Raw genomic sequence first — 12,261 nt, forward strand, 5'->3', positions numbered from 1 at the left:
CTCCCTTAAGTGCTGCAAAGCAGCGGGGGCGTCCGGACCTCCCGCCTGACCCCTGAATAGGAGCAGCTGGTGGCCGACTGCGGCGTCCCTGTCTGGGCGGCCTGAACACCCGTGACCGGTTTATGTTGAGACGCGGAACAAGCTCACACGCACAGTCAGCGGAGTCGCGCCCTCGCCGCGCACCAGGAGGCTGGTTAAAGGCTTGGCTCGGAGCCCCCCTGACGGAGGGTGAGAGGAGCGTTTGCTGCCTCTCCCAACTCGGCTTTCCTTTGCAGCTCACCTGCCCGTAGGTAGGCGTTCCAGGAAGGGGTCGGCCGACCTGGCCGGATTGCTGCGGGCAGCTGCGTGCTGCAGGAGCTTCTGGAGAGCTTGTTGTCCTTGGGGTGGGGGCTCGGGCTGCCCTGCCGCTCGCTCTTGGGTGTGTTCTGAGGATGCGGCGCCGCCAGACCGGCGAAGCAAAGCCTTGTGTACTCTCCCAGGCCCGTCTTTGATGGCTGCAGAGGAAGTCCTGCTGGCCAGACCCCCCTGCACAGTGACCGCGGAGCAAAGGCGCCGGGCTGCTCTTAGCACAGACCACACGCAGGCCACTTGGGGCTTCTGATCTGCCCGTAGAATCGCCTCAACATGAATGACGATGCCCTTCTCCCTGCGCCTACAGAGGCGTTCTCATGTTCAGTCTTTGCCTCAGAGCACCAAGGAAGAACTGTGGAGCTAGCCGAGGGGCTTGGGAGAAGGAACCGTGGGAGTGGAAACTTGGGAGAAGGAACCGTGGGAGTGGAAACTTGGGAGAAGGAACTGTGGGAGTGGAAACTTGGGAGAAGGAACCGTGGGAGTGGAAACTTGGGAGAAGGAACCGTGGGAGTGGAAACTCAGGAAAAACAAGCGACTTCCTGCCTGCTGATACGGCTTTGGGCGTTGGGTTTGTGTAACTCGATGGAAGTGCTTCTCCGATCTGGGAGGGGGAAGGGAGGAGGGCAGGGAAAGCATGGCAACACCGAGCCTCACTTTTTATGATGCAGCACCGTGGAGGAGTCTTCTTTGTGTGCATTATGAACTCACTGTACTGAAGAGAGGACGTGAGACGTTGGGGCAGGTGCCGAGCCAGGGCTGGGGGCAGGGAGAGACTAAAGAAAATGATGGATCGAGAGGCAGAGTAACAGCAAGGACCCGAGCTAGAAGGCAATCCAGAGAAAAGGGTGCAGAAAGAAAAACATCAGGAATTCAAATGATAGCCAAATGGTTGTTGCTAAGATCAAGGTCTTGAGGAAAAGTAGCATAATATGAGGAAAAGTCACTAGTTTGGGGAGTTCGGATCCCCACCTCCAGGTCTGCACGCTACTAGCTATTTGATCTTTAATAAAAACACACACATATATACATACGTACAAACACAAGTCCATTTCATTAAGTATTTGCCAGTTACATATAACAGCATTTTAACACTAAGTTTTTGAATTTTAGGTCCTAAATCCCCTCCCCTTCCCAGCCCTTGAGACAGTGTGTAAAGCTTCAACGTGCCACGTCAATCTGCGCTCGGCTCCTCAGTTCTGTTTTTCTCGTCGTGGCTTTTGGAATTGTCTTGGCTCATTATCTTAGTCAGAGTTGCACTATTTGGCTTCCCAAGTCACTTATTCCTTCGGGCCTCAGTTTGTCCAAGTTTGAAATTAGATCGCTGGACCACCTGACCTCGAAGGCCTCTTCCAGCCCCAACATTTTGATGTTTCGGTTTTTTATTTGATTGACATTCTGGGTGGCTCTCCAGGTATGGGCTGCAAAACATCGCCAACATGTATATCTCCTGAGAAAGTGTCGTTCATGCATGCTGACTTACAGGGTTCATGCAAACACATTTTGTATATCAGTCCTCTTTCTCGGGCGTTGCTCTTGTCCTTTTCTCTTCTCCTTACACTCTTTCCCTTGACTCGTTTTTTGAGCTATTACTTTATTTAAAATTCTTTTCTTAATTATTGGCAAAAACAATTTTTAGTAATTAAAAACATTGAGTTCTATAGTCTGCCTTTTCCTCCCTTTGAGAAGGCAAGCACTTTGCTATAGATTATACATATGCAGTCATGCAAAAAATACTTCCATATTATCCGTGTTGCAAAAGAAAACAAACACCCCCCTCCCCCCAAGATAAATGAAGAAACGTGCTTTGATCCGCATTCAGACTCCATCAGTCCATGTAAGTCTTCCCAGGTTTTTGTGCCCATTCTTTCTTTTCTCTTCCTTTTTTAGCATTCTTTGAAATTTTGGGTTCTGAATTCTATCCCCTCTTTTTCCTTCCTCCTCCTTGAGAATGTAAACAATGTGATGTACGTTACACACGTGCAATCATGCAAAACATTTCTGTGTTGCAAAAGAAAATGCAGACCCAAACCCCAAGAATAAGAAAGCACGCTTCCACAGACATTCCGATCCCGTCAGTTCTTTCTCTGGAGGGAGGTCGCATTTTCCAACATGTCTTTTCAAATTGACTTTGATGGGAACAGCACGATCATTGTACAAGATTGATGCTACTAAGCACAATATTATTCTGGTTCCACTGACTGTGCATGAGGTCATACAAGTCTTCGCAGGTGGTCCTGAAAGCCAGAATGCTTTTCCATATACACATTCATATTTATGTATGGAAAGAGTATTCCGTCGTAATACCGTACCACAACTAGTTCAGCCATTCACCGTTCCGTGGGAGCATCCCCTTCATTTTCAGTTCTTCGCTACCACAGAAACAACTGCTAGAATATTTTTGTGCAACTCGGTCCGTTTTCTTCTTCTTTGATTTCTCTGAGACACCAAACTAATAGCGATATTGCTGGGACGGTTTTATCGCCCTTTGACCGTAGTTCCAAACTGGATCAGTTCACAACTCCACCAACAGTGCACTGGTGCCCCAATTTTTCCATATCCCCCCAGCATTTATCGTTTTATTTTTTTGTCATATCAGCCACTCTGATCAGGCTGTGAGGTGGTCCCTCAGAGTTGGAATTTGCATTTCTCTAATCAATAATGATTGAGAAGTTTTTTATTTTCACTATAGATAGCTTTGATTTCTTTGTCTGAAAACTACCCATTCATGTCCTTTGACCATTTATTAATTGAGGAATGACTCCTGTTCTTATGGATTTCTACCCATTTGGGAAATGGGACTTTTATCAGAAAAACTTGTTATAAATTTTTCCTCTACGTTCCTATTTTCCTTATAATTGTGGCTATGTAACAGTTAAAATTAAAGTAGACTGAGAGACCAAGTTCTGAACATCAAAAAGAACTTTGTAGGTGGGGAACAAATTGTGATTGGTTAAAAGAGCTCAACAGAATGAATGGTGGAATTGACCTCCATTGCTCCAGGATAACATTGTCATAGAGGTAAGAAGAGAACGATGATTACCCAGAGAACTAGATTTCTAAACTTAACTCATTACCGGCCAGCTGGATTTCCAGATTAAGTTCAAAGACAAAAAAATCACAACTTTTTTAGTTACCAGGACAAAATCAATTAACTGTAAATAGGATCAATTAAAGATGATACAGAACCAATCTGATTATTTTAGCTTCATTGGGTTTTTTTTGTGTAAATTTTTTAACTTAATGCAATTAAAATTACCCATTTTATATCCCTCAGTGCTATCTCTTGTTTGGTTATAAATTCTTCCCTTATTCATGGGATATGATAGGATGAGGCAGATAAAATAATCCATGTTCCCCTTATTTACTTACTAACCCTTTATGTGTTAGTAATGTACCCACCCATTTTGATCTTGTCTTGGTATATGTGAGATGTTGGTTTATGCCTTGTCTCTTCCAAACTGCAGACAGATTTCCCTGCAATTTTTGTCAAATGATTTCTTAACCCTCGACGTTTGGATCTTTGCATTTATCAAAACCACTAAGTTGCTGTGTTCATTTACTGCGGCGTATTGTGTTCTATGCCAGTGTCCCGCCGCTCTGTTTCTTAACCATACCAGATTGTTTTGAAGATGACTACTTTGTCCTGTACTCTGGAGACCTGGTACTGCTAGGCCACGTTCCTTCATAGGTTTTCATCGATTCCCTTGTATTCTTTCTTTTCTTATTTTATTTTTCAATTACACGTAGAAGCGACTTTTAACAATTGTTGTCTGATATTTTTCTATCTAGATTCTTTCCTTCCCTCTTTCTTCACCCCCCAAGATGGTTAATAGTCTAATATAGTTTATTCTAGTGTTGTCATGTAGTACATATTCCCATTTTCTCCATGCCACATGAAAAAAGGCACACATCCCACAAACAAGAAAAAACTCGTGAAGGAAATAAAGTGACAAATGGTAAGACTCCCACCATACCTTCTATGGTTGGTTATAGTATTTTTCATTTGGTGTTATCTTGAAACCTTACTTTGGTCCTTCACAGTTGATCATCCTACAGTATTTCTGCTACTGTTTACAATATAATGGTTCTGCTCACTTCACTCTTTGCACAAGTTCATATCATTCTTTCCAGGTTTTTCTGAACTTGTCCTGTTTATCATTTCTTATGATGCAATAATATTCCATTGCAACCATATACTACAGCTTGCTCAACCATTCCCCAACTGATGAACATCTTGTCAGGTTATAATTTTTTGCCGTTACAAAAATAGCTGCTATAAATATTTTTGTACACATAGGTGTTTTCCTTTTTTTTTAAATTATTTTGTCATAGATACTTAGTAGTGGTATCATTGTTTTATGGTCCTATGAGCATGGCTCCAGATTGCTCTCCAGAAGGTAGTATCAGCTTATAGTTCCCACCAACGATGTATTAGTGTCCCAATTTTCTCTCTTCCCTTCTGACATTTATCATTTCCCTTTTTGATCATATTAACCAATCTGATAGGTATGAGATGGTATCTCAGAGCTATTTTAATTTGCATTTCTCTGATCAATAGTGATTTGGAGCACTTTTTTCATATCACTAGAGGTCATTTTAATTTTATTCTGAGAACTACTTGTTCATATCCTTTGACAATATATCCATTAGAGGATGCCCTGAATTCTTACAAATTTGAGTCAGTTCTCTATATATTTGAGAAATGAGGTCTTTATCAGAGATACTTGCTATAAAATATTTCCCCAGTTTTGTTGTTTTCCTTCTAATCTTGCATTGGTTTTGCTTTTGTACAAACTTTTATTTAATGTAATCAGTTATCCACTTTATATCTTGTATAAAGGCCATTGGGTTTTACATGTGTCATTGATCAAGACGTATTTCCATGTTGTTGATATTTGCACTAGGATGATTGTTTAGATTCTACACCCCCAATCATATCCCCATAGACTCATGGGATGAAGCAGTTCGTTTTCTTCTGTGTTTCTGCTCCCACAGTTCTTTCTCTGAATGTGGATACATCCTTTCTCATAAGTCGCTCTGGATTGTCCTGGCTCACTGTATTGTGGCTAGTAGAGAAGTCCACTACATTTGATTGTGCTACAATGTATCCGTTTCTGTGTCAATGTTCTCCTGGTTCTGCTCCTTCACTCTGCATCAGTTCCTGGAGGTCGTCCCAGTTCACATGGAATCCCTCCAGTTCATCATTCCTTTGAGCACAGTAATATTCCATCCTCAACAGCTCCCACAATGTGTTTAGCCATTCCCCAATTGAAGGGCATCCCCTCATTTTCCAATTTTTTGCTACCACAAAGAGTGAGTCTGTAAATATTTTTGTACGAGTCTTTCTTTATGATCTCCTTGGCAGTAAAAACCCAGCAGTGGTATGGCTAGATCAAAGGGCAGACAGTCTTTTATCGCCCTTTGGGCATAGTTCCAAATTGCCCTCCAGAATGGGTGGATCTATTCACAACTCCACCAGCAATGCATTAATGTCCCAATTTTGTCACATCCCCTCCAGAATTTATTACTCTTCTTTGCTGTAATGTTAGCCAATCTGCTGGGTGTGAGGTGAAACCTCAGAGTTGTTTTGATTTGCATTTCTCTGATTATAAAAGATTTTAGTACACTTTTTCATGTGCTTATTAATAGTTTTGATTTCTTTGGCTGGAACTGCCTGTTCATGTCCCTTGCCCATTTGTCAATTGGGAAACGGCTTGATTTGTTGTATAATTGATTTAGCTCTTTAGAAATTTGAGTAATTAGACCTTTGCCAGAGGTTTTGATTATAAAGATTTTTTCCCCAGTTTGTGGTTTTCCTTCTAATTTTGGTAGCATTGGTTTTGTGTATACAAAACCTTTTAAAAAAATTTAATGTAATCAAAATTATTTATTTTACACTTTGTACTTTTTTTCTGACTCTTGCTTGGTCTTGAAATCTTTCCTTTCCTAAAGATCTGACAGTATATTGTTCTGTGTTCAGCTAATTTACTTAAAGTTTCCTTCTTTATATTCAAGTCATTCACCCATTCTGAGTTTATCTTGGTGTAGGGTGTGAGGTGTTGATCTAAACCTAATCTCTCCCACACTGTTTCCCAATTTTCCCAGCAGTTTTTGTCAAAAAGTGGATTTTTGTCCTAAAAGGTAGGATCTTTTCCCCCCAAGTCTGTTCCACTTATCCTTCCTTCTGTCTCTTAACCAGTACCATATTGTTTTGATGACCACTGCTTTATAGTACAGTTTAAGATATGGTACTGCTAGGCCCCCTTCCATCACATTTTTTAAATTTCCCTTGATATTCTTGATTTTTTGTTCTTCCCAATGAATTTTGTTTTAGTTTTTTTCTAATTCAGTAAAAAAGTTTCTTGGAAGTTTGACATGTGTGGCAATAAATAAGTAAATTAGTTTGGGTAGGATTGTCATTTTTATTGTTAGCTCATCCTACCCATGATCAATTAACATTTTTCCAAGTATTCAGATCTATTTTTAATTGTGTGGAAAGTGTTTTGTAGCTGTGCTTGTATAATTCTTGTGTTTGTCTTGACAAATAGATTCCTAAGTATTTTATATTGAACTAGGGTGATTTTTTAGTGGAATTTCTCTAACTCTTGCTGCCACAATGTGTTGGAAATACATAGAAATGCTGATGGTTTATGTAGGTTTATTTTGTATCCTGTGACTTAGCTAAAATTGTTGAGTATTTCGACTAGCTTTTTGGTTGATTCTCTGGGGTTCCTTAAGTAGACCATCATATCATCTGCAAAGAGTGATAGCTTGGTCTCCTCCTTGCCTGTTTTAATACCTTCAATTTCTTTTTCTCTAATTGCTACTGCTACTTTTTCTAGTACCATGTTAAATAATAGAGGTGGTAAATGGGCATCCTTGTTTTATTCCTGAGTTGATGCCTAATAGGTTTTGTTCCAGCTTTTTACCTTTACCCTGTGTGTGTCTACCGGCCTCATAAAGTGTGTTTCTTGTAGACAGCATATGGTAGGATTCTGGTTTCTAATCCACTCTGCTATTTGCTTCCAGTTTATCCAATTCACATTCAGAGTTGTGATTAACACCTGTGTATTCCCCAACATTTTGATTTCTTCTCCTAGTCCTGCCCTTTCTTCTTTCACTATTTTCTTTTATACCCGTGTTTTGCTTTTAATCCCACCGTAATTCCCACCCTTATTTTACTTCTCTTTCTACCCCTTCTTTTTTTCCCCTCTCATTATTTTTTAGGGTCTATTTAATCCCCCCCCTTTCCCTCCCTTTTTGTACTCCCTGCCTCATTTCCCACCTTGGTTTTCTTTTTAAACTACCCCCTTGTATAGCTTCCTTCCCCACCAGTCCATTTGTTACCCTTCTACTTCTCTATAGGGCACAAATGAATTCTCTGCCCCAGTGGATCTGATTGTTCTTCCCTCTTTGAGTAAATTTCAGTGCATGTAAGTATTAAGTATTACCTGTCTCCAACCTCCTAACCTTCCAGACTTCCAGTGCATTGGTCTTCTCCCCCACCTCCCACCTATGTGTTTCTTTATGAAATATAAATTTATCCCATTTTGTCCCTTTTCCCATTTCTCTTAGTATTATCCTCTTTTTTTACCTCTTTTATATAGATATTTATAAATCCATATCTATCTAACCATCTATCTATCTATCTATCTATCTATCTATCTATCTATATCTTGACATTTCATCATATACAGTTTGTTAATGTTCCCTCTAAGTATACTTCTTCTAGCTACCCTGATGATAATAATTTTTAAGAGTTACCAATATCATCTTTTCTTATAGGAATACAAATCATTTGAATTTATTGTGGCCCTTAAAAAAAAGTTTTGGTTTGTTTTTATGCCTTAATTACTTTTTGGTATTTATCTTTAGTTCTGTGTTTGGGCATCAACTTTTTAAGTTCAGTTTTTTCTTTATGAATACTTGAAAGTCTTCTATTTTATTAAACGACCATGCTTTTCCCCTGCAAGAATATATCAGTTTTTCTGGGTAGTTAATTCTTGGTTGTAGACCCAGTTCCCTTGCTTTCCAGAATATCATATCATATGCCTTCTGGTCCTTCAGTATAGATGCAGCCAGATCCTGTGTTATCCTCGCTGTGGTTCCATGGTATCTGAATGACTTCTTCTTAGCAGCTTGTAATATTTTTTTCCCTTGGTCTCATAGTTCTTGAATTTGTTTATAACATTCCTCGGCATTGTCAATTGGCCTTTAAATGCAGGAGGTGATATGTGGATTCTTTCAATATCCACTTTACCCCTTGTTCAAGAATATTGGGGCAGTTTTTTTGGATAATTTCTTGTAGAATGATGTGTAGGCTTTTTCTTTTGTCATAATCTTATGGTAGTCCACTAATTCTTAAATTGTCTCTCCTGGATCTGTTTTCCAGTTCTATTGTTTTATCATTGAGGTGTTTCCTATTTTCCTCAATTTTTTCATTCTTTTGATTTTGTTTTGTAGACTGTTGCTGCCTAGTGAAGTTATTTGTTTCTAGTTGTTGGATCCTAATTTTTAAAGTCTGAATTTCATACCTGGCTTTTTGTTCATCCTTCTTATTCTGGTCTGATTTTCTTTGTAGGTCATCTTTTACCTTCTTTGCCTTTTTTTCAAGGTGGCTAATTCTAGCTTTCAGGACACTTTTCTTGTTTGAGTTCATGTTCCTCTGTTTCTTTTTTCCCCCTTCTGTTTCTAGATGACTTATTTTGCTTTTTAAGTTCTTTTCCCAATTGTCTTCAGCCTCTTAATTGTTTTTGGAATTGTGCTTTGAGTTCTTCCAAAGCCTGTGTCCAATTCACTTGATTTTCTGTGGTTTTGCTTGGTGTTTCTTGGTCCTCCTCTATTCCATTTTTTTCTTTCTTCATTACCTGGATAGAAGCTGTCAATTGCAATTTCTTTTTTCTTTTGTTTACTCATATTTTTTTCCTTTTCCCCCCTCTCATTGGCAGTAATCTTGCTCCTCTGATTATTTGCTTGATCTGTGTGTTTGAGCTATTCTGTCCTGAAGGGACTTCTTCTCTGCTCTGCTAATTGACTAGGTTAGGCTAATGGTATTATTGAGCCCTGAGGTCAGATTTTCCCCAGCTGGCAGCAGTAGATGAAGGTGTGAACACTGAAGGGAGCTATGCTTCCCACCCTATTATCAAGGTATTTTGTTGTGGTTGTAACCTCAGAGCTTAATCAGAAGGCTGTCAGTGGGGGAGGGGTATTGGAGATTGAGCTTCCCTGGCTTCTGAAGGCTTCTTATCTGTCCTGTTGATAAGATTAAGCCAGGGCAGAGTTGTTCTGCTGAGCTGGATTTTCCCTGAGGCCAAAACCTAGATAAAAGGGAGGAGCAAGATGGAGCATTTTGACTGCGACTAGGCCACCCTCTCTGTGCTTTTCCTCCAGCTACCTCTCTGCCAGCTGTGTTCAATGCCCTGAGGCAGGCACAGTTGTGCCAGCAAGGCACTCACTCCTGACTAGAGCCCTTGCCCACCCAGAGATTATAGCAACCACTGGAAACTCAACACAGTAGGTGGGGCAGGGGTCCTGGGATCTTCTTTCTTCCTTTCCTTTGAACCCAAGAGTTCAGAATTCAGGATTTTTTTTGGCATGCATTTTAAGTTGAATCCAGCAGGATGGTCCCCCAGATCTGTCCTGTTAGATTTGGTTTTCTCTCCTCTCGAAGCACTTTGGTTTTGATTTGGTGTGGAAGCGTTTTCAGATAGGTCTCAACTTTTGCTGTGTTTAAGCAGTCATCTTGACTCCACCTCCAATAAAAAAAAAAACATTTTCTAATGAAAAGCAATGATTCTTTCCTGACCCTCTGCATCCTATAATCCTATAATTCTTTATTCTTTAGTAAAATAAATAATATTTGTTAAATATTCCAGTGTTTCCAAGTTTTCATTTCTTATTTCAGGTTGGTATTATCTAGACTAGGTCAGAAATTTTTGTCAGTTTCTTTTAAATTTTGAATAGTACAAACTACTTTTTTGATGAGGATTTTAACTATCAGAAAATGTGAAATACCATTATTTACCCAAAAGGGTTTTTATAAACAAGTTCATATTTCACATAAGTTATTTAAAATTTAGTGAAGTTTATATGTGGGGTTCTTTTTACAGGAAGTACTTAAACAGTTACAAGGAAGTATTGAAGATGAAGCAATGGCTTCGTCTGGACAAATTGATTTGTTGGAGCGTCTCAAAGGTAGGCTTAAAGTACTGCATATTTTTAAGCACTCAAATAAAACAATTATTGTATATCTTTCAGTGTCTTTAAAATTACAGTGAAATAGTAAAGATATAATAGAAATAGTTACATTTTTAACAGACTCTTTGATTTCAATTTATATAGGGTTTCTCTCAGTTAGAAATTCCCTTTACAATTATAGGTCAGCAAGTATCCTGTTACTTATAATTGCCAGAAAACTTTTAGAGTGAACGATGAGAGCTTAAGTGAAATAAAACATATGAATGTGTCAGAAGTAGAACTTGAATTCTTGATTATAAAGCTATATTTCTTCATTGTGCCACATTGCTTTTACGATGATTAATGGCTTTAGTAAAATAGTAGAATAATCAAGAAATCCAAACTATTGAAAACCACTTAAAAAAATGTCTCACTAACCCACTAGTCTGATAAAATGAACAATAAGTATTGAAGAGTCTGTGGGGGAAAGGGCACATTTATGCACTATTGTTGGAAGCTATAAATTGGTCTAGTCATTCTTTAAGCATTTTGGAAGTAGGCTCCAAAAGTTACTAAACTTTGTGTACACTTTAGGTGATAGGGGTACTAACAGACCCAGATAAACAAAAATGCTTATAACAGCTCTTCTTGTAATGACACGTAACAGGAAACTTAAGTGGAACCCAACAGTTGAAGAATGCCTAAATAAATATTTTATATGAATTTAGTTGATTTTATACTATAAGAAGTGATGATGTATGAGAAAGTTTTAGAGAACTTTGAAAGGCTTGTATGAACTGATACCAAATGAAGTGAGAGACAATTATAAATACAAACAACTTTGAAACACTTAAGCACCAACAATCGTTCCAGAGACCCCCTGATGAAATATACTACTGACCCGAAAGATTTAAGGTACAAATTGAGACATAAAATCTTTGGACATGGATAATACAGGTATGTCATTTGGAATGCCTTTTCCTTGACTGTTCATATTTGTTAAAATGAGGTTTCTTTTTTTTATGTATGAGGAAGAAAAAATAGATTCTTGTTCATTTAATTATAAAAGTCAACCAAAAATATCAACATTTGTTTGCATTATGAACAGAAAACCAATAGGAAGGTAGAAACCAGAAGGGAATAATAGAGAAATTCCATTCAAGTTAGCTACAAAATGGTAACTAGATTGCCCAGTGGATTGAAAGCCAAGCCTGGGGACCAGAAGTCCTCTGTTTAAATCTGGCCTGAGACACTTCCTAGCTGGGTGACCCTGGCAGATCATTTCATTACAATTGCCTAGCCCTTATTGCTTTTTTCCTTTGGAACCAATACTTAGTAGTGATTCTAAAACAGAAGGTAAGGATTAAAAATATATATATATAACTACAAAATTCAGAAAATATTAGGATATATTTTCCAAACAAGAAACCCTTAGGATTTGTATAAATAAAATTACAAAGATGTCTTTTACCTTTCTTAAGTCTTTTTAATGGTTACTCAAATAACTACAGAGTTTCCGTTGTTCATGCTTGTGCTATGCCAGAATAATAAAAATGAAGTTACCACCTAAATTGATTTAAAAATTTAGTATCGTATCTATCTTTACACATTTGTACAAAGTAATGATGAAAAATTTTTGAAGAAGCAACATATGCGTTATATATCAAAGCAATAAAAAAGTAGGATTATGGTATTTCATATATTGTAATAAAACAAGTTATTAAAACTATAACA

The 12,261-nt window shown here is 38.5% G+C and overlaps 1 protein-coding gene across 7 annotated transcripts in view; it reads left to right on the forward strand.

Moving 5' to 3' along the window:
- APC (APC regulator of WNT signaling pathway) overlaps positions 1-12,261 on the forward strand; it is a 163,947-nt gene that overhangs the window by 49,383 nt on the left and 102,303 nt on the right. For 5 of the 7 annotated variants that reach the window (XM_007497809.3, XM_056803963.1, XM_007497806.3 and 2 more), the window contains one exon: positions 10,461-10,545. The exons of 1 other annotated variant lie outside the window; for it this stretch is intronic. In XM_007497809.3, the coding sequence (XP_007497871.2) occupies positions 10,461-10,545 (85 nt within the window). Of the gene's footprint in view, positions 1-10,460; positions 10,546-12,261 lie in introns of those variants that run through there. One more of the 7 variants, XM_007497807.3, reaches the window with a different exon arrangement.

Source organism: Monodelphis domestica, chromosome 7 (genome assembly GCF_027887165.1).
Source record: "Monodelphis domestica isolate mMonDom1 chromosome 7, mMonDom1.pri, whole genome shotgun sequence".
Lineage (NCBI taxonomy): Eukaryota > Metazoa > Chordata > Mammalia > Didelphimorphia > Didelphidae > Monodelphis > Monodelphis domestica.